The sequence below is a fragment of the Nerophis lumbriciformis genome, linkage group LG32, assembly GCF_033978685.3.
Source record: "Nerophis lumbriciformis linkage group LG32, RoL_Nlum_v2.1, whole genome shotgun sequence".
NCBI lineage: Eukaryota > Metazoa > Chordata > Actinopteri > Syngnathiformes > Syngnathidae > Nerophis > Nerophis lumbriciformis.
The window spans coordinates 27,955,564-27,982,226 of NC_084579.2; the positions used below are offsets into that span (position 1 = coordinate 27,955,564).

The 26,663-nt window shown below is 39.4% G+C and overlaps 1 protein-coding gene across 1 annotated transcript in view; it reads left to right on the forward strand.

Annotated features, from left to right (window-relative positions):
* The window catches only part of LOC133574692 (transmembrane protein 132C), a 685,936-nt gene extending 659,982 nt beyond the window's left edge, over positions 1-25,954 (forward strand). Inside the window, exons 8-10 of the mRNA XM_061926910.1 lie at positions 13,214-13,511; positions 20,359-20,550; positions 23,768-25,954. Coding sequence (XP_061782894.1) covers positions 13,214-13,511; positions 20,359-20,550; positions 23,768-24,829 — 1,552 coding nt within the window. The 3' untranslated portion in view covers positions 24,830-25,954. The remainder of the gene's footprint in view (positions 1-13,213; positions 13,512-20,358; positions 20,551-23,767) is intronic.
* Positions 25,955-26,663: the final 709 nt, after the last annotated feature.

Below are 26,663 nucleotides of genomic sequence, written 5' to 3' on the forward strand. Positions count from 1 at the left end.
GAGCAAAAATGATCCATTTATCACGGATTAAATAGGTTTCCTCGTTAATTCAAAATAAAATCTTGCATGCACTTTATTCAAATAAGATGTGAATACATCGTTCACTTGCTTGTTTGCAAGTAAATGAATAATCCATAAGTAATTTATATTGAATCCTCCCACAAGAAGTAACAGGAATATAGGAAACTTCATCCGCAGAATTGAGTGTTTATTTCACTGTCACACTGGTTGCTAAAAAGTTACTGAATCGATTTCAACTAACTGAAAAATTTCGGATCGTATTGTTCTGAAAAATAATATCTTCCCCAAATCATATCAGCAACCACAAATTCTGAATCGAAACAAATTGTTAAAACAAGTCGTTACATCCCGACTTCAGACATATTAATTTTGTACTATTTTATTGAAATACCTATTTGCTCAGGCACTCTAACAGAAATACAGCCCCCCACACCTCTACAATCAAAGGTTACATGAGAGCGTAGGTACAAAACAATATAACAAATCAAAAATGCATATTGTCACTTGTATGGAAATGTGCAACATTTACCCAAACTAAGGGCCAAATTAAACCCTTGACTCCTTGCTGAGCCTTCACGTGGTGCTTTCAACATGACCTGATCTCATGTGTGGGTTGTGAGCCATAAATGTCACCTCCGTTTAGATCGCTGTCCCGCCTCGCAGATGTCGATTTAGGAGATGTGAAAGGGATGCTGAGCCAAGCGATTGGACCACAGCGTGTTAACCTGTCAACCCGTTTTTATGCTCGACCGGCTGTGCCTCATTAGACCTAATGGACACTGTCACCATCAACCCCGACGTCAAACTCCCTCCCTCGCACCCCACCCCGACCACCTGAGGGGGAAAGTGTCAAATAGCAGGCAGAAACAAAAAAACTAAAGAAAAAAGGAAGGCAAAAGAAAACAGGTGACTCAGATTAAAATTATGGAGAGAATTGTGTGCGACTTGAGGAAAAAGTGTGCCAGAAGAAAAAAATGATCATGCAGAATCTGAACAAACACTTCAACACAAAAATGGATAATAAGATGCTCGAGGAAAAGAGTGCTTTTGATGTAACTGCCTAACTTATAACGACGTTGCTTCGCCTTGTCACTCGCGTGACTTGTTGGTGTCGGGACAGACACTGATTTGATCCTTTTGCAGGAAGTTGCTTTGTTGCAACAGTTGAAATATTAGAGCTAGAAGAAGTGAAACCTAGACCATAGTGAAGTGAGTGAAGTGAATTATATTTATATAGCGCTTTTCTCTAATGACTCAAAGCGCTTTACATAGTGACACCCAATATCTAAGTTACATTTAAACCAGTGTGGGTGGCACTGAGAGCTGGTGGGTAAAGTGTCTTGCCCAAGGACACAACAGCAGTGACTAGGATGGCGGAAGCGGGGATCGAACCTGCAACCCTCAAGTTGCTGGCACGGCCGCTCCACCAACCGCCCCAAAGTAGTAGTGATGTGCAATACCATTGATTTTGTTCCTGATACGATACCGAGTAATTAGGTGGGTTGAAAAGTTTTTTAGTGCTGCTTTAATAAAGCAAAATTGTAAAATTCATAAACCTTTATTTAAATGTAAACAGCTGTGATGAGGTGGCGACTTGTCCAGGGTGTACCCTGCGATAAGCTCTTGCCACCCCCATGAATCCGGGAGGGACAAGCGGTAGGAAATGATACATCCATCCATCCATCCATCCATCTTCTTCCGCTTATCCAAGGTCGGGTCGCGGGGGCAGCAGCCTAAGCAGGGAAGCCCAGACTTCCCTCTCCCCAGCCACTTCGTCCAGCTCCTCCCGGGGGATCCCGAGGCGTTCCCAGGCCAGCCGGGATATATAGTCTTCCCAACGTGTCCTGGGTCTTCCCCGTGGCCTCCTACCGGTCGGACGTGCCCTAAACACCTCCCTAGGGAGGCGTTCGGGTGGCATCCTGACCAGATGCCCGAACCACCTCATCTGGCTCCTCTCGATGTGGAGGAGCAGCGGCTTTACTTTGAGCTCCCCCCGGATGACAGAGCTTCTCACCCTATCTCTAAGGGAGAGCCCCGCCAGCCGGCGGAGGAAACTCATTTCGGCCGCTTGTACCCGTGATCTTGTCCTTTCGGTCATGACCCAAAGCTCATGACCATAGGTGAGGATGGCAACGTAGATCGACCGGTAAATCGAGAGCTTTGCCTTCCGGCTCAGCTCCTTCTTCACCACAACGGATCGATACAGCGTTCGCATTACTGAAGACGCCGCACCGATCCGCCTGTCGATCTCACGATCCACTCTTCCCTCACTCGTGAACAAGACTGCGAGGTACTTGAACTCCTCCACTTGGGGCAAGATCTCCTCCCCAACCCGGAGATGGCACTCCACCCTTTTCCGGGCGAGAACCATGGACTCGGACTTGGAGGTGCTGATTCCCATCCCAGTCGCTTCACACTCGGCTGCGAACCGATCCAGTGAGAGCTGAAGATCTTGGCCAGATGAAGCCATCAGGACCACATCATCTGCAAAAAGCAGAGACCTAATCCTGCAGCCACCAAACCAGATACCCTCAACGCCTTGACTGCGCCTAGAAATTCTGTCCATAATTCTGGATGGATACATTTAAACAGATTAGGTCAGCGTTTCTCAAAGTGTGGGGAATAGAGACATGACAGGTGGGGCGCGAGGAACGGGAGGAAATTTCACTTTAAATTTGTTTTTTTATTATTATATTCTTAGATTTTTTTTTTTACTATGCTTTCTTTTTCTATACACACTGTAAATCACTTTGTGATTCTGTCTATGAAATCCGCTATATAAATAAATGGAAATTGCCGGTACTTATTTTTACTGGAGGCTTTAAATTTCTCGGTAGGAGCGAAAGTTTGACAGACATAGCAACAGTAACTAATGGGGGCGGGGCTAAGCGGAACAAACTTTCGCGCGGATGGCTAGCAGGCTAATGTGTGGACCACAATTACACAAATATATACATTTGTGACTCGCACCTCAAAGGTCGTCGAGCCAGAGCCAGCGCCTGCAGAGAAACAAAAATCTGACGGGCACACACTGTGTCATTCACCGGGAAGCACTCCCGTCAAGGCAGCTCAGCCCCGAACTCAATGAGGTTTTAACAGATGTTGTGAGCGCGGTAAATTTGATCAAAACACGATCATTGAAAGTGCGACTGTTCTCTGCACTGTGTGAGGAAATGGGAGCTGATCATACAGCCGTGCTCTTTCACAGTGAAGCAAACTGGCTCTCCCGGGGAAAAGTGCTGTCACTTGCCCTGTCTTGCCAAATGCATAGCTCCTCCTTTTTTTTTTGCAGAGATTGCAAAGTGGCACTTTTATTTTATTTATTATTGAACTTGATGCAAGTTATTTGATTTATTATTGAACTTGATGCAAGTTATAACACATTTTTGATTTATTATTGAACTTGATGCAAGTTATAACACTTTTGTTTTATTTATTATTGAACTTGATGCAAGTTATAACACTTTTTTGATTTATTATTGAACTTGATGCAAGTTATAACACTTTTTTTGATTTATTATTGAACTTGATGCAAGTTATAACACTTTTATTTGATTTATTATTGAACTTGATGCAAGTTATAACACTTTTGTTTTATTTATTATTGAACTTGATGCAAGTTATAACACTTTTTTGATTTATTATTGAACTTGATGCAAGTTATTTGATTTATTATTGAACTTGATGCAAGTTATAACACTTTTATTTGATTTATTATTGAACTTGATGCAAGTTATAACACATTTTTGATTTATTATTGAACTTGATGCAAGTCATAACACTTTTGTTTTATTTATTATTGAACTTGATGCAAGTTATAACACTTTTTTGATTTATTATTGAACTTGATGCAAGTTATAACACTTTTTTTTATTTATTATTGAACTTGATGCAAGTTATTTGATTTATTATTGAACTTGATGCTAGTTATAACACTTTTATTCGATTTATTATTGAACTTGATGCAAGTTATTTGATTTATTATTGAACTTGATGCAAGTTATAACACTTTTTTGATTTATTATTGAACTTGATGCAAGTTATTTGATTTATTATTGAACTTAATGCAAGTTATAACACTTTTATTTTATTTATTATTGAACTTGATGCAAGTTATTTGATTTATTATTGAACTTGATGCAAGTTATAACACTTTTTTGATTTATTATTGAACTTGATGCAAGTCATAACATTTTTTTTTATCTATTATTGAAATTGATGCAAGTTATTTGATTTATTATTGAACTTGATGCAAGTTATAACACTTTTATTTGATTTATTATTGAACTTGATGCAAGTTATAACACTTTTGTTTTATTTATTATTGGACTTGATGCTAGTTATAACACTTTTTTGATTTATTATTGAACTTGATGCAAGTTATTTGATTTATTATTGAACATGATGCAAGTTATAACACTTTTATTTGATTTATTATTGAACTTGATGCAAGTTATAACACTTTTGTTGATTTATTATTGAACGTGATGCAAGTTATAACACTTTTGTTTTATTTATTGAACTTGATGGAAGTTATTTTATTTATTATTGAACTTGATGCAAGTTATACCACAGCTGCACAGTTATTTTATTTATTATTGAACTTGATGTTATTTTATGTTATTGAGTTTGAATGTATACAACTTGATATTCAATACATTTGAAAATGTTAAAGCTTGGCATTAGCGCTCTGTTGGGGCGATGGGGGCAGGTGGGGCTTGAAAACTCCCCCTTGTCCAAAGTGGGGGATGACAAAAAAAGTTTGAGAACCACTGGATTAGGTCCTCCATTAAAATCCACTCTCTTGCTGGCAATATCATAATTTAAAATATTACACAGAGTATTTTCACAACAAATAAATTACTTGGACTGAGTAGAACTATAATCATGGTAGTAGAATGGTGGGACTGAAAAAACATTCAAAACAGCCTGTTCTTGTGTTGGCAGGCACGCGTAAAAAATATAATGTAACTAAAATGATAGGATTGTCCGCCACTACAATATGAAGTATAAACGATAAAACATTGAATATTAAGAGTATGTGAACCATTCCTACCATGTTTACTTCCCTGACAAACTCCTTAAAATGTTGTAATCCATCCATTTTCTATCGATGTCCCTCCAGCATATCAAAGTATGGAAAGTGTTTTGCATATTACCCATCAGGCTTAGTAAACGGGTGATATTGGTGTATTTTTGAATTGTGTATGGTACTATTAGACATTTTTTTTTAAATATCCACAGTTCAGTGGGCAAGTTGTGTGTTTTTGTATCACCTTTTTAACGTTCTGTGTTGGTGTTTGATTAATTGGACCATGAATTGAGCAATTATTTGGCGTTACCACTAGATGGAGCCCGAGTGATACGCGTGTACCACAGTTTGAAAAACACTGCGCCAAATCGTTCTGCCACTGAGTGGGGTTAGATTCCACCCCCGCCTAGACACACCATAGGTGAAAGCATCTGTTTAAACGTTATCAGCACACACACACACACACACACACACACACACACACACACACACACACACACACACACACACACACACACACACACACAGACAGACATACACTCGCTCACAGTTGAGCACAATATGGTTGCTTGCTTGTAGTAAGTACAGTTCAGTGGAATCGTGTGATATTTTGACTTTTGCCACACCTAAAAGTTCTGTCAAACAAAACTTGGAGTTTACAAAAGAAGTGGTCAAAAGACTTTTCTTTGGCTTAATTATAATGCAGTACAGAAGAGAGTTTTGTGTTTTATCGCAAGGCAAATACTGTGACCAGGACCAACTCAAACTATTTTCTGTGAAATTAGAGCCCACCTTATCACTTCTGGATTTACAAATGGAAAAAAAAGCTATCAAAAATTTAAAGCACACGAGAATGGTCAAACGCATCAGCATGCTGTCTCTGTGACTGTATAAGAAAGTCACCCTATAAATGAAACCAGCAGACAACACACACTGTCTGGGGAAAATTGTATTTATATGTGTGCACGCGAGCATGTGTACCCCCCCCCCGATGTTGAACCCGTTCCTACGCCCCTAATTTCAAATTATACATTTCTTTAAAGGCCTACTGAAATTATTTTTTTTTTATTCAAACGGGGATAGCAGATCCATTCTATGTGTCATACTTGATCATTTCGCGATATTGCCATATTTTTTCTGAAAGGATTTAGAATAGAACAACAACGATAAAGTTCGCAACTTTTGGTCACTGATAAAAAAAAAGCCTTGCCTGTACCGGAAGTAGCATGACATCACAAGTTGAAAGTCTCCTCACATTTCCTCATTGTTTACACCAGCAGCGAGAGCGATTGGGACCGAGAAAGCGACAATTACCCCATTAATTTGAGCCAGGATGAAAGATTCGTGGATGAGGAACGTGAGAGTGAAGGACTAGAGTGCAGTGCAGGACGCATCTTTTTTCGCTCTGACCGTAACTTAGGTACAAGGGCTCATTGGATTCCACACTCTCTCCTTTTTCTATTGTGGATCATGGATTTGTATTTTAAACCACCTCGGATACTATATCCTCTTGAAAATGAGAGTCGAGAACGCGAAATGGACATTCACAGTGACTTTTATCTCCACGACAATACATCGGTGAAGCACTTTAGCTACGGAGCTAACGTGATAGCATCGGGCTTAACTGCAGATAGAAACAAAAGAAATAAACCCCTGACTGGAAGGATAGACATAAAATCAACAATACTATTAAACCATGGACATGTAACTACACGGTTAATGCTTTCCAGCCTGGCGAAGCTTAACAATGCTGTTGCTAACGACGCCATTGAATCTAACTTAGTTACGGACCTCGACAGAGCTATGATAAAAACATTAGCTCTCCACCTACGCCAACCCTCATCTTCTCATCAACACCGAAGCTCACCTGCGTTCCAGCGATCGACGGAGCGACGAAGGACTTCATCCGATCATCGATGCGGTCGGCGGCTAGCGTCGGAAAGCGCGTCTGCTATCCAAGTCAAAGTCTTCCTGGTTGTGTTGCTGTAGCCAGATGCTAATACACCGATCACATCTACCAGCTTTCTTCTTTGCAGTCTCCATTGTTCATTAAACAAATTGCAAAAGATTCACCAACACAGATGTCCAGAATACTGTGGAATTTTGCGATGAAAACTGAGCTTTTTGTATTGGATACAATGGCGTCCAAATACTTTTGTTTCAACCATCGACGTCACGCGCATACGTCATCATACCTAGACGTTTTCAACCGGAAGTTTCGCAGGAAATTTAAAATTGCACTTTATAAGTTAACCCGGTCGTATTGGCATGTGTTGCAATGTTAAGATTTCATCATTGATATATAAACTATCAGACTGTGTGGTCGGTAGTAGTGGGTTTCAGTAGGCCTTTAAATATACTTAAAATATGAACAAAGCTTAGTAAATTAATCCAAAAAAAATATTGCTAATCTATGCATTAACTAATTTTAAAAATTACAACAACAATAATACACACTGTTAAATATGTAACTGAACATTAATATTTTTGTACAGGCAGAATCTTTGACACACTAAGGTTTGCAGTTACACAATCAAAGTATTATCATTAATATTTGGAATTCTATTCTTACATGGGAAAAAATAAATAAAAAATTAAAATGTAAGAAAACATTTTCCAAAAAATTGGTATGTAATGAAAAGAAGCTTAAATGTTCTGACCAATTATTAAAATTAATATACTGTATTTTTCGGACTGTAAGGGGCACTCAAAATCCTTTCATTTTCTCAAAAATCGACAGTGCCCCTTATAGTCTAATCTATGGAACAATTCTGGTTGTGCTTACTGACCTCGAAGCTATTTTATTTGGTACATAATGTAATGAAAAGTGTGACCATTAGATGGTAGTCACACATAACAGATACGTGTAGACTGCAATATGACGCCAGTAAACAACACCAAAACTTTACATGTTCCATTGAAAGCAAAGAACATTACATACGGCACTCAAAATTCTGTCAAAATGTTTTAGTATGACATTGAAGCCACACCGCTTGATGGATTGTGGGCCCATTACGGAAATCGTAGTCAGATATACAAGTATAACTACGGTGTGTGTATAAGGACCACAAAATGGCACCCATTAACAGACATATTAGCTGCCGTTTTGTTTCACAATATTATGCAAAACCAACTTTTCTTACCTTCTGGTACCTGCTGATGTATATTTGAGATCTGCATAAGTCCTGAAAATTTGCGCAAATCCGCCACTGTAGTCCGTGACGATGCCGTAGTCGATAAGCTTCTTCTTTTTCACTATCTTCTTGTTATGGGACATTCATCCTCCGCTGTTGCCATTTCTAATATAAAGTAGCCTAAAGTTCTTACTTATATCTCACTATAGAAGCGCTAAAAACTACCAGTGTAGTGGGTTTACATAATTCACCCACGGAACTTTAGTTATTAGAGAGTTCCGGTTGGACAATTTGTCACGGGAGATGCTGCTCCTTTGTTTGGTTTAAGTAAAGTCTGAATGTCATTAAAACAGTTAGCTCCATCTTTTGACATTTCTTCCACTCCCGTCCTTGCACGCTACACCGCTACAACAAAGATGACGGGGAGAAGACTATGTCGAAAGTGAGCCACGTAAATAAGACCGCCCACAAAACGGTGCATCCTGAAGCGACTGTCAGTAAGCGGCTTGAAGATGATCCGTAAAACATAATCTATGCATCATTTTGACCAATTACATGTTATGTAGACCACGAGGAAACGTTTTAAATTTAGAAAAAAATCATAATATGACTCCTTTAATGCGCCTTTTGTATGAAAAAAGACCTGAATAGACCCGCTCATTGGCAGTGCACCTTATAATCCGCCCTATGGTCCAGAAAATACGGTAATTAGTCACCGATGATACAACGCTGACACAAAATATGTTTTTAGCATTTTTTTAAATAAAAAACATCAATCAGTATTGATCCGCACATCCCTATTAGACCAATCGAAAATTAAATAGAGTTACTGTATGTAAAATATATCATGTCTTAAGTGCAAATGCAAATGTGCAAAGACCAATGTACATGGTGGGACATGAGTTTACATACAAACCCCGTTTCCATATGAATTGGGAAATTGTGTTGGATGTAAATATAAACGGAATACAATGATTTGCAAATCCTTATCAACCCATATTCAATTGAATGCACTACAACGACAAGATATTTGATGTTCAAACTCATAAACTTTATTTTTTTTTGCAAATAATAATTAACTTAGAATTTCATGGCTGCAACACGTGCCAAAGTAGTTGGGAAAGGGCATGTTCACCACTGTGTTACATCACCTTTTCTTTTAACAACACTCAGTAAACGTTTGGGAACTGAGGAGACACATTTTTTAAGCTTTTCAGGTAGAATTCTTTCCCATTCTTGCTTGATGTACAGCTTAAGTTGTTCAACAGTCCGGGGGTCTCCGTTGTGCTATTTTAGGCTTCATAATGCACTACACATTTTCAATGGGAGACAGGTCTGGACTACAGGCAGGCCAGTCTAGTACCCGCACTCTTTTACTATGAAGCCACGTTGATGTAACATGTGGCTTGGCATTTTCTTGTTGAAATAATCAGGGGTGTCCATGGTAACGTTGCTTGGATGGCAACATATGTTGCTCCAAAACCTGTATGTACCTTTCAGCATTAATGGCGCCTTCACAGATGTGTGAGTTACCCATGTCTTGGGCACTAATACACCCCCATACCATCACAGATGCAGGCTTTTCAACTTTGCGCCTATAACAATCCGGATGGTTCTTTTCCTCTTTGGTCCGGAGGACACGATGTCCACAATTTCCAAAAACAATTTGAAATGTGGACTCGTCAGACCACAGAACACTTTTCCACTTTGTATCAGTCCATCTTAGATGAGCTCAGGCCCAGCGAAGCCGACAGTGTTTCTGGGTGTTGTTGATAAACGGTTTTCGCCTTGCATAGGAGAGTTTTAACTTGCATTTACAGATGTAGCGACCAACTGTAGTTACTGACAGTGGGTTTCTGAAGTGTTCCTGAGCCCATGTGGTGATATCCTTTACACACTGATGTCGCTTGTTGATGCAGTACAGCCTGAGGGATCGAAGGTCACAGGCTTAGCTGCTTACGTGCAGTGATTTCTCCAGATTCTCTGAACCTTTTGATGATATTACGGACCGTAGATGGTGAAATCCCTAAATTCCTTGCAGTAGCTGGTTGAGAAAGGTTGTTCTTAAACTGTTCAACAATTTGCTCACGCATTTGTTGACAAAGTGGTGACCCTCGCCCCATCCTTGATTGTGAATGACTGAGCATTTCATGGAATCTACTTTTATACCCAATCATGGCACCCACCTGTTCCCAATTAGCCTGCACACCGGTGGGATGTTCCAAATAAGTGTTTGATGAGCATTCCTCAACTTTATCAGTATTTATTGCCACCGTTCCCAACTTCTTTGTCACGTGTTGCTGGCATCAAATTCTAAAGTTAATGATTATTTGCAAAAAAAAAAAAATGTTTATCAGTTTGAACATCAAATATGTTGTCTTTGTAGCATATTCAACTGAATATGGGTTGAAAATTATTTGCAAATCATTGTATTTCGTTTATATTTACATCTAACACAATTTCCCAACTCATATGGAAACGGGGTTTGTACATGTGTGATGTTCGTTCCATGCTTTCTGCTGAGTGCAAGCCATTAGTATGATTTAAATTGGTTGCTCTTTCATCGAACGCACCTTCTAGGGTACATGAAACGTGAAATAATATATACATAATACATGTCCCTATGTATAGAAACATATGGCCCACCCTGTAGATCTATACACTGAATGCATATATGCATACAGCATAAATGTGTCATATTTTACGAGCAAATGCAACAAATACAGTAGGATGTTGTTCAATATGATTTATAGCATAAACCGAAGCTGTAGGTTGAGTCAAATGTTATGATTAAAAATAAATGTTACTCCCCTCCAGTTTAATGTGGGCCTTTGAGATAAAAGTCTATATAAACAGAAGGCACAGACAAGAACAAATGTATAAAGGGATTTCATGTTTGGCTTGCTAAACCATTTTTTTTTTTCTTTTTCTTCTGAAATGGCTATATCTCCAAAGGGCATATGCCATGGGCAAAATAAATGGCAGACACATAACAAAATATTAGTTGCCCTTTAGAACAAAATGAGAATGCAAGCACGGCAGCAGTTTGTCTCTGGAAGCTGTTTTTAATGGATTTTTGAAAATACCTGGAGCCTACGACTTTTGAGAGGTTAGAAACCTGCAGCAACACAACAAACCATTGAAGCTTTGACTGAGTTAATGGTGATGAGAAAACAAATGGAACTGAACGTGTTCAATATTAAAAAGATATTTGTCTGAGTTCACTAAAGTGTTTTAAAGAGCTTCTGTTTTCTTTCTCATCCAAAAATAACTTTGCAGCAAATTCCGAAAAACACTGGAGTGCTCCTGTTGTACGTGTACCAGTGGTGGTTCCTTAATTAAGGCCAATTAATTTCATTTGATTCATTTTTTACTTAGTGTTATATATTTCTATATTCAAACAAAGCGTTATTGTTGAAACTGTGGGTAATGTTACAGTTGCCAAAAAAATTACATATTTTTGCTAAATAAAACCTATTCCTTGTTTTTAATGAATATTTGGGCCTACTACACTACTGCATTTTAATGTTGGTCATTGTGGTGGCACTTGGAGAGCCAAGTGTTTTCTGAGGTGGTACTTGGTGAAACAAGTTTAAGAACCACTGGTATAGAGGAACTTGGACCACTTAACACATTGGCAGATCCTTGCATTGGCATTGTAACCTTGCTAGCAGACATAGAACCCTGATGTACATAACTGAGGCATTCCTCAAGGCACCACTTTCGGTCCTCTATTTTTTGGCATCTAAAAATGTTTGCAGTCAGTAGTCATTTGTTCAACTTCTTTAATTATACTAGTAGTGTGTTCCTCAAGGTTCCATTATTGGCTCTTCTCAAGGTTCCATTATAGGCCCTCTCTTTTTCATCATTTGGGCAAATCAACTTGTGGCCCGCAAGTTTAGTTCTATAAACTTTTTTGCAGAAGGTCTTTAAAAACAGCAGAGCGCTGCTGTAACTCTGACAAAAAAGGTACTGTGAATTCCGGACTATAAGCCGCTACCTTTTTCCTACATTTTTAACCCTACCGCTTATAAACAGTGCGGCTAATTTATGGATTTTTCTTTGCTGACGGCCATAATGCAAAACCTTTCGAAAAAAAAACCAAGCAAACGCATTTATTAGGTGTGTTATTGTTTGTGCTATGGTGATATCTTTTGGATGACTTCGCTCACTGCAGGTTCTGCAGTGTCTTTCCAATTAGTCTTTTCAACTGTAAAGTCTTCGAGCCGTCCATAGCGTTTTTACTCATATGGATTCTCCATTTATCACGGCGAGTATTGTTTTACAATATAACTTAAACTGTTTATACTTACTAAACCGTCCTAAGTGTGGTGTCTGTAGGAGACTTTTTATGCATATCTGTATGTAATATCGTAATGTAATCAAGCTAGCACTGTTAATATGCTAACACATTTACGAGTGTCTATATTAGTATTATTAACTTACAATAGGAATCTTTTTGTATTGTTTCAATTTCATAAATTCCTCAGTAAATTCACCAAAACGTCACTGTTGCGTTATTGAGTCTGTTTTGCTGATTGGAGAGCTAGCTTCCGCAGCAACTGTATGAGGTGAGTGAGTGACGATGACTTCTGTTTTGTTTGAGCAGCCGTTTTACTGTCGTATTACAGGCACCGTTTGAAAACAATTAAGATATGTAAATAAACATTTACAAAATATTTCTGTGTAATTAACTCATTTTGGAACGTATATACTCTATCTGCGGCTTATAGTCCGGCGCGGCTAATGTATGTAAAAAAAATGTTTGCCCTAAAATTTGCGGCTTGCTCTATACTCCGCAAAATACGATAGACAAAATCAAATGTCTACTGTAAAAGATGCTGGTTCTCCCGAACATAAAACTATTATTAAAGGAAGAAGTCCGGTCCCTGGGTCCTTAGCTTTCTGGAAATATGGCTGCCAAAACAATTTAGTTGAATATCCCTGCTATCGAGCCTGAACTCCCGATCACTTTTTTATGAAGGTGTTGTTTTTGCTCACATGCTCCGCCTTGCTTTTGCTTCAGGTATGACGACAAGGAGGATGACACCACTGGCGAGGAGAGGACCGATAACACATGCGTACCTCAGTACCAAAGCACTACTTTGCAAGTCCTCACACATTTTGTGTCCGAAACTGACGAGGTCAGAGGCGCTGTCGAGGAAGACAACGAAGATCAGCAGAACTTTCTGCTGGGCAGCGACTGGCAGGTGGACGTGACACAACTGGTCAAGGACTTCCTGCGGGTGGAGGACACAAAGATTGCCCAATTATGGGAGGGACAAGTCATAATTGGGCTGAGCGCTGGAACGACCAAAATACAGGTTGGGTGTGCATTTTTATGGCATTTCACCTAACATGTTGTTATAGTTATTAGCTATGCTTTTCATCATTTACCACAATATAGTTCACATTTCTAGAACGAGTGGTTCCCAAACAATTATATATCATGCATCTTTAATACGCTTATTTTTTTACCGAGTAAATAAAGTGAAATAATCCATTACATTTTATCAACTACACAGGTGATGTATTAAAGGGGAACATTATCACAATTTCAGACGGGTTAAAACCATTAAAAATCAGTTCCCAGTGGCTTATTTTATTTTTCGAAGTTTTTTTCAAAATTTTACCCATCACGCAATATCCCTAAAAAAAGCTTCAAAGTGCCTGATTTTAACCATCGTTACATACACCCGTCCATTTTCCTGTGACGTCACATAGCGATGCCAATACAAACAAACATGGCTGATAGAACAGCAAGGTATAGCGACATTAGCTCGGATTCACACTCGGATTTCAGCGGCTTAAGCGAAATTGAAGAAGAAACTGAAGCTATTGAGCCATATCGGTTTGAACCGTATGCAAGCGAAACCGACGAAAATGACACGACAGCCAGCGACACGGGAGAAAGCGAGGACGAATTCGGCGATCGCCTTCTAACCAACGATTGGTATGTGTTTGTTTTTAAGTGTTGTAATGTTTTTAAGCTAAATTATTGGTAAACACAGTTTATGTATAATCATTTACGTAAAACCGCGAGTAATGAATAACATTTTCATCAATTAATATATTCTGTAGACATACCCTCATCCGCTCTCTTTTCCTGAAAGCTGATCTGTCCAGTTTTGGAGTTGATGTCAGAAGGCCAGGGAAGCTAGGGTCGATATTCTTCTCTTGATCATCTTTGGTGGCATAAGGGACGGTAGAAGCGGTGTGGGCCAAGACATCCAGGGGGTTTAGCTCGCTCGTCTGCGGGAACAAACTGCCGCCATTGCTTGCCGTGCTACCGAGGGCCTATGTCCCTGAATAGTTCACACACTCTGGCAGATTCAATGGGGGTCTGGCGGCAGATTTCTTTGACTTTATCGTTGGAAATGCATCTGCTTTGAGTGTCGCAGGATATCCACACATTCTTGCCATGTCTGTCGTAGCATAGCTTTTGTCGGTAAAGTGTGCGGAACAAACGACTGACCATTTTCGTCGGCTTTCCCCACACCCTCGTATTTTGAACAAATTTCGTCCAATTTCTTGCCACTTTCGCATCTTTGGGCCACTGGTGCAACTTGAATCCGTCCCTGTTCGTGTTGTTACACCCTCCGACAACACACCGACGAGGCATGATGTCTCCAAGGTACGGAAAACAGTCGAAAAAACGGAAAATAACAGAGCTGATTTGATTCGGTGTTTGTAATGTGTTTGAGAAAATGGCGGATTGCTTCCCGATGTGACGTCACAACGTGACGTCATCGCTCCGAGAGCGAATAATAGAAAGGTGTTTAATTCGCCAAAATTCACCCATTTTGAGTTCGGAAATCGGTTAAAAAAATATATGGTCTTTTTTCTGCAACATCAAGGTATATATTGACGCTTACATAGGTCTGGTGATAATGTTCCCCTTTAAAGTTAGTAGAGGCGGGCCGTGTGTTTCCCACTTAAGCCTTCAGTGATGTCCGACTTCAATGATTACCTCTCAAAATACCATAATTGATGTCACCACATGACCATTGCTGGATAAATACTATACAGAAACACATGTACGCACTACTGGGTATTGTACAAAACGGTTTATTTTCTGGCGCATTTAAAAATCAATAAACCCGCATCAGCAATTAAAACATTGCAAAAAACATATTAAACGTGAAAAAATAAAGACATAAAATATCTGAACTCACATTTCATCACTGGGACAGGTGAGCTAGCTTCCGGAGTTGGCCGACATTGTCTCACAAGATGTAGTTTCTCTTTAAATATCCTTCTTGAAAATGGCCTTGCAAATATATGTGTTGTCTTGTCTAATTATAAAAGATGCAGACGAGGCGTGTTGGCTGAGTTCTTAAAGTTTACTCCACAGCGTGCTCGTCAATAACATCCAGCTGCCGGCATGTCTACTGCGCATGCTCTTCACTACTGTGGCATTCTGGGTAATGGAGTTATTTTTTTACCTAGCTCATAACATCCCTATACCTGTATATATCTGCCTTAGGCCATCTCGAAGGCCATACTGACAACAATTTGTGATCTGATTGGCTATCGCAACTGTCTGTCAACTGTATGTGCCCGTTCACTTACAGTGCATGGACTCCCGCATTGTTGATTCTGAAGGCTCTGGGCAGATTTCGTACAGCATGGCAACATAAGTTAGCTGAATTTTGATTGGATAAAAACTCTAACCTAAAAACAACAGCGCTGGAAGGAGCATAATATGACATGAAGAGAATATGAATACTCTTAGATATTTAGGGAAAGTAAAGAATTACTTTTATCTTTAATTATGATCATGATTTCTGGTTATGTTAGGCCAGCAGAGAAGGCCTTGCTGGCCCTGACGGCACACCACTGATGGTAAGTCAGAATAGGAATACAAATGTATTCATTTAAAACAGGAACAATACATAAAAAAGATGAATCTTGTAAAACAAGGGAAGATGCCTTGAGCCAGGTTGTAGCAACATTTGCTAATTTCCACCTGCAGTCCCTGGGCAAGTAGGACACAGACAATATAATACAAATATTGAGTAAAGGTGATATTATCTAAGATATTTTTGAAAATAGACAGAATAAACTAGCAAAGGCAGGAAACAAGAGCGCCAAATCATGAAATACACAATAGAAATAAATGAAGAGCACATACTTTCTCTTACTCCCATCACACATTCAAACCACACTCATGCACACATATTAATAACCAGACACATTTACATGCACACTCACATCTAACTTAACAACGTGGGCAAGCTTGCTTACTAAGTAACCAGCTCTCAGGACATTTCACTGACTCATGGTCACACATGAAAGAGAAGAGCTACCAAATGTAGTTTCTATGTTGTGGGATGCTTCACGCCTTGTAACAGTTTGAATTACTAGAGCAGCAGTAGGGAACCTATGGCTCTAGAGCCAGATGTGGCTCTTTTGATGACTGCATCTGGCTCTCAGATAAATCTTAGCTTGTCATGATCCGTGGTCCGGATCATGTTGTGTGTTTTCTGTTAGTTTTGGACTCCTTTAGTTCCTGTTTATGCACCTCTGAGTTGTTACCATGGCTACGTATTTTCACCTGCCTCTTGTGTTGGGGATGCTCACCTGTTGCTAATCAAGAGACATTATTTAAGCCTGCCTTTGCCAGTCAGTCGGTCTGGCTTCTTTGTTTGCGTCACGCTTCTGTTACGTGAGTATTCCTATCTCTAGTCTATGCTAAGTGCTAGCCCTAGCACCCAGTGCGATCGGCACTTTTTCCTTCGTCTTGTTTTTCTGTTTTTGGTGCTTCGTTGATTTTCGAAGATTAAATCATGTTCCTATCTGCAAGTCCTGTCCGGAGTCGTCCGTTTGCATCCCGGGAGAACGAACCGTGCAGCAAGCTGCAACCAAACCGTAACATAGCTGACATTGCTTAACACGATAAGTAATGAACAATTCCGCTGGTAATCACAGTTTTAAAAATAACCACGTATCAACCAGACTACTGAGCCATCAGCAAAACCATGCTGCACCAGAAATCGCATTAATGGTTAGAAGTATGTTATTTATTATTAGTTAGCTTCAGAATAACAATGTTATTAAAAAGAATAAGAGACTTATTATACTCTAAGAATGTTGGTCTTACTTAAAATTGCACGCATTTTGTTGTATTCAGTGTTAAAAAATATTATATGGCTCTCACGGAAATACGTTTTAAAATATTTGGCTTTAATGGCTCTCTCAGCCAAAAAGGTTCCCGACCCCTGTACGAGAGGGACAAGCAGTAGTAAATGGATGGATGAATAAATGGAACTTCCATACAAATATAATGAGAGGTTAACCAATGTGTAGTAAAAAAATAATACTATATAACTAAAGTAAAGTAATGTGATTAGGGATGTTCCAATCAGGGATTTAGTCTGTCGATTCTGATATCGATCATCCATGAGTGAGATCGGCCGATATCAATACCAATCTATTAACTGTCTGGGTTAGTGCTATGGTTAGTGCTATTGACAGTTTAACAATATCAACATTATTTTTAAATAACAACTAAACAAATGTAGAAACACATAACAACAAAAAAAGCAAAAACTACTCTAGTATGGATCATATACTTATACAACTTTTGGTATCGACACCACCAATTTATGGATTGACCCACCCTCTTCTTGCACGAAGTGTACTGACTGTGACAAGGCTGACACAGCAACAGTTATGTTATTCTCTTTCTTGACTCTTATTGATCTACTTGTTAATAACTGCTTACTTTCTTTTGTAACATGGTTCCATCTACACTTCTTAGAGTTTACTAAACACTTATTTCTTGGAGTGGCTTCAAGTTAGCCTAGCGGTTAGCTTAGCTATTAACATTCCTGCTCCTGGCTTGCTCTTGGTGTGTAACATGTTTAGCCTCGTCCACCATTAATAATGTTACTTGATTTACTTACGATACTAAGAACTTTTTTTTTTGCTGCTATTGAGATAATAATTAATAGCTTAGAGGATTGGCTCCACACTATGTATGAAGACAAATAGCTAGCTGCTAGCCGCTTGTGAGCCGGGTGACTAAAAATAAATACAATGTCAGCCATAGGTGATCTGTATTTGTGATTGGCATTAAACGGTATTAATCGCTAATGGAGACCACACACTTTTTCATGAAAATCAGCCAATGTTGAAAGGTGGCCGATTAATCGGCACATTTCTCACTGTGAGGTGTTTTACTGGTACAACATTTCTCGAATTGTTCAAGTGTTGTGTTCATGTTGGCAGGCAGGTTAAGAACATGTTTTAAGCTTTGTGGTTGTTTTGTTTGTATGTACTGGAAAATCTCGGATAAGCGGAAGAAGATGGATGGATGGATGGATGTACTGGAAAAAAAATAAAAAACTAATTTTTATGCTAGTCATGAGTAACTTAATGTGGCGGCTTCACCGAAAAAATCCGCAAGACGTGTGAAGTCAACCTTTTTGACACGCAATGAATGCTGGTAGAACTTGAATGTTTAAGGGCATTTTATCACTTTGTGTTCTCTAAGATTAATGTATACTTCTTAGTGTTGTCCCGATAACAATATTTTGGTACCGGTACCAACATTATTTTAATACTTTTCGGTACTTTTCTTAATGAAGGGGAGCACAAAAAAATTGCATTATTGGCTTTATTTTAACAAAAAATCTTACGGTACATTAAACATATGTTTATTATTGCAATTTAGTCCTTAAATAAAATAAGAAGCATACAAGACAACTTGTCTTTTAGTAGTAAGTAAGCAAACAAAGGCTCCTCATTTAGCTGCTGACATATGCAGTAACATATTGTGTCATTTATCATTCTATTATTTTGTCAAAATTATTAAGGACAAGTGGTAGAAAATTATTATTAATCTACTTGTTCATTTACTCTTAATATCTGCTTACTTTCTCTTTTAACATGTTCTGTCCACACTTATGTTAACATGTAATAATCACTTATTCTTCTGTTGTTTGAATACGTTACATTAGTTTTGGATGATAACACAAATTTGGGTATCAATCCGATACCAAGAAGCTACAGGTCATATTCAAAGACCTCATTTGTCCAGGGACGTATTTAAAGTTAAAAGTTAAAGTTAAAGTACCAATGATTGTCACACACACTAGGTGTGGCGAAATGTGTCCTCTGCATTTGACCCATCCCCTTGTTTACCCCCTGGGAGGTGAGGGGAGCAGTGGGCAGCAGTGGGCAGCATCGGTGCCGCGCCCGGGAATAATTTTTGGTGATTCCACCCCCAATTCCAACCCTTGATGCTGGGTGCCAAGCAGGGAGGTAATGGGTCCCATTTTTTGTATAGTCTTTGGTATGACTCGGCCGGGGTTTGAACTCACAACCTACTGATCTTAGGGCGGACACTCTAACCACTAGGCCATTGAGTAGTATTTCCTGAGTTTATACACATAATATGAATAAAAAAAAAAAACGAAAATATGTTGTGATGCCAAAAAATATCGACTTAATCATAGTAGTATTGACTAGATACGTTATTATACTTGGTATCATCACAGTGGATGTCTGGTGTCGATCCACCAATAGCGTTTGTTTACATTTTGATGCTGGTGAGCTACGGTGTGTAGTGAAGCATGTTTAGTTATTCCTTGTCCTGCAGGGATGATACTTGTAAGAAACGTACTTTATTTGTCGCCATGGAGGCGAGGATTAGTGATTTAGAAGTAGCTAAATCACTGCCGACGGCGGATGGACGTTAGCCGCTAGCTAGCTAGCCATGTCTTAAAGCACCTCTTCCTGAGGGCGTTTCAGTGTTATAACGTCACCTTTATCGTTAGTTTTTGAGCCAAAATGCATCCTTTCTCCATGTTCTATCTACACACTGTGTCTGATTGTAAGTACTCCGTGATTGTGCACTGCCGAACATGCTCGTATGCTCGTAAAATTGGTACTTTTCAGAGGCTGTATCGTACTGAATATGATTCTTTAGTATCGCAGTACTATACTAATACTGGTATACCGTACAACCCTAATACTTCTACTGTTATACTATACCTTATAAAATTACCAAAATGACCATGTTCTTCATTTATTAGAAAAAAAAAAATGGTGGCAGCACCTTTTTGAGGCTTTTTAAGGCAGTAAGTGTGTCAACGTATGAGGTTTCAGTTCATGTTGTGCAAAAAATGGACAAACAAGTGGAGTAAGTGTTCGAGTGTGTTGCAGGTGCTGTCTCCCCTGACATCATTGGTCCTGGCTGAGAGGAGTATCAGGGTCCTGGATGATAAAGTGAGTGTGACAGAGCTGGGGTTGCAATTGGTATCTGGACTGTCGCTGTCCTTGCACCTTAGCCCTGGCAGCAACAGAGCCATAGTCGCCACTGCCACCACACAGGAAGTCATCGAAGCTCCCCAGCAGGTAGAACCTTTCATTCACAATTACACATATTATCTTGGCGGTATCTGCTAGAATTGGTTCTTCTTCATCATGCGGCGAGAAAAGAAAAATGCATTTGTACTGTTTGCTTTGGAGTGTAGGGCTTAGTCAGGGTGACAATGAAATCTGCTGTACTTTTTATGTTTCTTTTCATAATTAATTAGGCGTTCACATCGTGAATCTTTCTCTTTGATTCTCATATACAACCAGTGAACTGTTCTTTTATTCCTATAATTATCATTTCAAACGGCAGAAAGCAACTGACTCTTCCCTTGGAGAGAAAATATTATTTGCCTTCAAGGGGTATATTCTCTCCAATATTCTTATGTGTCTTAATATTCAAGTCTCACTTGCAATTACATATAGCTGCGTTTCTTATATTTCTGTAAGACGTGCATATTTTTAGGAGTTATTTTCAGAGTTTGTTTGAATACTGGCTTGCCAACACCTCGGTGAGTTTTTAAATGAATAGTTACAGCCTTATCCATTTTGTCCTGTTTGATCATTTCTAAGATCCAAGTTTTCAAGCATCATGTTCCTATAGAGTCTAATCCAGGGGTGTCAAACTCATTTTACATCGGGGGCCACATGGAGAAAAATATACTCCGAAGTGGGCCGAACTGGTGAAATCACGGCACGATAACTTAAAAATAAATACAACTTCAGATTGTTTTCCTTGTTTAAAAATAGAACAATCACATTCTGAAAATATACAAATCATAATGTAGTTGTTGTAATAGTAGTGTATCTTTATTTGTCGTTATTTATACTTTCTGAATAAATTATGTGATAACATTCATCAGTCAACTCATTGGTATCAAGATACAAAAATAATATTAAAATCAAATTACAGGATGTTATTTATGTAGTCTGCTCATGTTCCTCGACTGGTGCACTAACATCATGTGGTTTATTTATTTATTTTTTTTTTTTTACATATGTAGCATAATCTACAAAGATACAAAGAATTGCTATTGCGACAAACTCATCCCGCTGGGCAGATACAACCTGTTCGCGGGCCTAATACGGCCCACAGGCCGTATGTTTGACACTCCTGGTCTAATCCTTTCGGAGTAAAAAAACTAAATTGGAACCTCGATTTACGAATGTGATTGTTTTTTACAAAAGTTTGTATATTGGAGCAAATTTCTCCATAAGAAATAATGTAAAGATGAATAATAGGTTCCAGCCTCAACTAAAGTCCATATTTTAGGAAAAGTTTGTACACTTTGAACACAGAATGAAGTGCTATACAGTACTGTATATCAAACAAACATAACAACGGGGTGACGGATCAACTTTCTATTTAATAACCAAGTCAAATAACAACAACAAGCTGAACTGTTTGCATTTGCAGCTGCCTTGCTGACACACATACACACATTGTCTGTAGCACTGTGGTAGCCCTTAAAGTTTGACATAACACAACTCCTTAACTTTAACAGCCTTTACCGTGATCAGGAATACAAAATAAATCCACTTTACCTTGCCTGTTAATCGTATTGGCGTTCAATGAAAGGGGAGGGGAACGAGGCAGTGTCGACAACGCTGTGGATACCTGCATGTTTCAGTCCACACATTGTTTGTCCATCGCTTTCTCTGGACTCATATTGAGCTGGCAAAAGTGGAATAATGCTGTCGAAAAGTCAAAAGGCACAGCAAGTAGCACCGAGCATAGCAGCTGACAACAGCACTGCTGTGCTGACTGAATAATGGATGTGCTGCCGGGCACAAAATGGCTGCGCTGTGAGGTACACAATAGGTGGATGAAAAATGTGTACATTGAGACAAGGTTTGTACACTGAGACATTTTTTTATTCGGTCTGTGGTTCGAAAATCGAAAAGTTTGGTCTATAAGGTGTTATGTAAATCAAGGTTCCACTGTACATATCGGAAGTTTAGTGGGTGTTCACTTTGGACCACACACACCTCGATACTGTAAGTTTGTAAAAATTAAGGACCTTCTCCCAGCTGATCAGTAAAAAAAAAATATTGACCTGCATATAAGATGGCCCTAACAATAAGACCGATGTCTCTTTTTGGAGACCTGCTTTTGGAAACTCACAGACAAAAAAGACAGCTTTTTTTCTCAATTAACTTTTTGTTTACATCATTGACTGGTTGGTTGCAATAAAAAAATATATATTTCTTCGCTATTTGACTTATTTTTGCTTCTTTCAGCACTAAAAATTTGCATTTTCACAAATTTTCGGTTGTTTATTTGTAACTTGCCCAACCTTTGAGACACGTTTTCGTGCAGTGCTCTGTATCACAGCTAAAATGTATTTCGGTCAATGGTGTGTGGGAGTGACAAGGACAAAAGGTCCGACTTGCTTGGGGTTGAAGTTAATTTGCATGTATAAGTCTCTAAACCCCGAATATAGAATAATATAATATAAAACAACCTTTATAACATCTAGAACAGTGGTTCTTAACCTGGGTTCGATCGGATTCTCGGGGTTCGGTGAGTCGGGCTCAGGGGTTCGGCGGAGGTCAAAACACACCCGACTCATCGTGTAAATAAAAACTTCTCTCTATCGGCGTATTACGGATACGACAACAGCAGAAGTCAGACTGATTTGCAGGTGTGTAATTTGTTGTGAGTTTATGCACTGTGTTGGTTTTGTTCTTTGAACAAGGTGATGTTCATGCACGGTTCATTTTGTGCACCAGTAAAAAAACATGGTAACACTTTAGTATGGGGAACATATTCACCATTAATTAGTTGCTTATTAACATGCAAATTAGTAACATATTGGCTCTTAACTAGTCATTATTAAGTACTTATTAATGCCTTATTCGGCATGGCCTTATTATAACCCTAACCCTCTAACCCTGGCCCTAACCCTCTAACCCTAACCCTAACCAAATAACTCTAAATTAAGTCTTTGTTACTTAGAATATGTTCCCCTAGTGTCCAAAAAATGTAATTAAGTCTTTGTTACTTAGAAAATGTTCCCCATACTAAAATGTTACCAAAAACATACAACTTTGTTTTGAATTTGAAAAAAAACAACATTTTATTTTTCATAAAGAAGGGTTCGGTGAATGCGCATATGAAACTGGTGGGGTTTGGTACCTCCAACAAGGTTAAGAACCACTGATCTAGAAAGTATATGATTGTATTTCAGTGAGTGTTCTATAAAGAGCTACTTTACATTATTATCAATTTATTGGCTCATCAATGTTATGTTCCTAGGAGTCTTTCATCAGTGCCTGGCTGCAGTTCAGCGATGGCTCCATGACACCACTGGAGAACTACAACCCTGCCCATTTCACACTAACTGCCACCTCCTTAGACGAGCGGGTGGTGGTTGTGCAGCGAAATACAGCCTGGAGGTGGCCCGTTATCGTGGCTAAAGGTGAAGGTCAAGGTTTGCTTGTGCGTGTTGAAATGTCCGAGGTGTGCCAGAAAGGGAAACGTCGTATCAGTTTAGCTACTGGGATGGCCAACGTACAAGTGAGGTTTGGTGGAGCAGAGGATCACTATAAACATTCAGGAGAGCGGCGAACGCGGCCAGATCCACCCTACTACGGCGGGTCTACCGCTGATGTGGAAACTGGGCTAATAAACCGTGGAGCCACTACCATCAGGGGGCATGTCCCCGGGAGGCCAAATGGAGGCCGTCTCTCTGCAGATACTGGGCGTAAGAACCCAGGTCAATTTTCAGACTATCCAGACCAGGCTGAGCATCCTCGAAGTCGCAGCACTGATGACGATCTGCCGGCCCGAAGGGCTATGACCGACCTTGAGATTGGTATGTACGCGCTCTTGGGAGTCTTCTGCCTGGCCATTTTGGTATTCCTCATTAACTGCATATCTTACACATATAAGTACCGGAGCAAGCACCTGTCCCTAGAGGCCCCAGAAACCATGCCCCATTCTCATGACTGGGTTTGGCTAGGCCAAGAGGAAGGGCTCTGCCTGCAGCAACAGCAGCTGGACGAGCTGGGCGGCACCCCCGAGGAAGGGAGCCAATTGTTAAACGGAGTGGCCCAGCACGGGACAATCGGCACGGGAGGATGCCGGGATCACAGGAATGAGTCACTTAACTCCCCAACCACCAAGCGAAAGAGGGTGAAGTTCACCACCTTTTCCAACGTCAAATCCAGTAATGGATGTCCTGTGCTCAGCCCGTTAGCGTTGGTGCAAACCAGCGAGATAAAGTGGGTTTGTCCGGACATTGAGCTCGGGGATTCTAAGGATCTTAGGAACTACATGGACAAGTTGAATGAGAAAGCTAATAAGAACATTGCTTAGGGGCTTCAGTGAACTTAAGTGAAACTCACCTGACTGCCTTCAGAATGTGAATGGAGAATAAAAAAAAACGAAATAAGTGATGCAGAAATAAAGTTTGCTCTTGTTTTACAAGCACCTGGCTTGTACTTTGGAGCTGCTGCTGACCCGTGACGGCACCAAAAAAGGACAACCAACTGGACGTGAGAAGAATTTGCCACAGCATCACAACATTGTTACAAAAGAGATAAAAAACTTGATATTGTTGCTTACCTTAAATGTTTGTTCTTTGTATTCGATTTCCATATTCTGTGAGTCCGGTAATTTGGTTCTGTTTTTATATTTTAATGTTGTATTGTTTGTGCTCTGCTTGCTTTTGCAGAGTTGCTGTATGCCCTGTACGCAAATCAACAGTTACATATTATTGAATACGTTTTCTACCTATATACATGCAGAGTTTAATTTAAAGGTATGTACAGTAACATTTTGTATAAAGCCATTTTCTTTGGGTGTTTTTTTTTTTTGCTTTCACTCCAGCAACCAGATCAATCCATGATGTTAAGGAGCATGGTTTAGGATCTGGTACCTGGAATAAAGGGGTGTAGTTAACTAATACTCCTGATGACATGTCAAGTTAGTATTGTTGCAGTCACACTTTGTAAAAGGAAGTTTTGGGTTGGCTTCTCTATGTTGATACTGATATTGGTCTTCTTCGCCCCTTTTTGTGCACTTATCTATTATATTAATTATGTCCCCTTCTTGATTCCCTTAATTGAAGTCAGCCCATTTACTATTTTTTGTTTTACCATTTTGTTTTTTTTATTTATTTGGGCCTTTTTACCCAGAGGGTTCGCCCCAAATTGCATGTTTTGTTTGGCTTAGTTTTTATGCTGGATGCATTTCCTAACACAACCCTCCCGTTTACCCGGGCTTGGGACCGGCACTGGACATCTCCAATAGCTAGGGGGCCAAACCTGCATCATCTGCAAGGTGTACCATTACACCACCAAAGCCTCATTTAGTCATCTTAATAAAATATATACATACTTAAAAATATTGATAAAGAGCATCATAGACAATCTCTTATTAATAAGAATTCAGCCCACTTCGTCATCTGTATGGCCCAAATTACACACTTAAAGAACTGTATGTGACATTTTTGATCCTAGAAAAACAGTCCTGGCAGTGAATAAACAATCACTAACTGTGAAATCTGGCCTCTTTACTCATCATGTCAAGCATGTGTCAAGTTTGTCCTTTTTGGCTCCGAGATGAATTGTGACTGAAGGTGACTCGATCCTCTCTGTCACACCAATGTGTGATTCTTTGGTCTGCCTATAATTAATCAGGCCGTCCGGTTTTTCTATGGTTTTTTTAATGACAATGTTTGCCGGGATATAATGCTCAAAACACATTTAAAAGTTTGCCCCCTCTCAACATCTGCATAAAGATTGAAAACAGCCCCTTTAAAGGGGAACATTATCACCAGACCTATGTAAGCGTCAATATATACCTTGATGTTGCAGAAAAAAGACCACTTTTTTTTTTAACCGATTTCCGAATTCTAAATGGGTGAATTTTGGCGAATTAAACACCTTTCTATTATTCGCTCTCGGAGCGATGACGTCACAACGTGACGTCACATCGGGAAGCAATCCGCCATTTTCTCACTTTCGTCGGTGTGTTGTCGGAGGGTGTAACAACACGAACAGGGACGGATGCAAGTTGCACCAGTGGCCTAAAGATGCGAAAGTGGCAAGAAATTGGACGAAATTTGTTCAAAATACGAGGCTGTGGGGAAAGCCGACAAAATGGTCGGTCGTTTGTTCCGCACACTTTACCGACGAAAGCTGTGCTA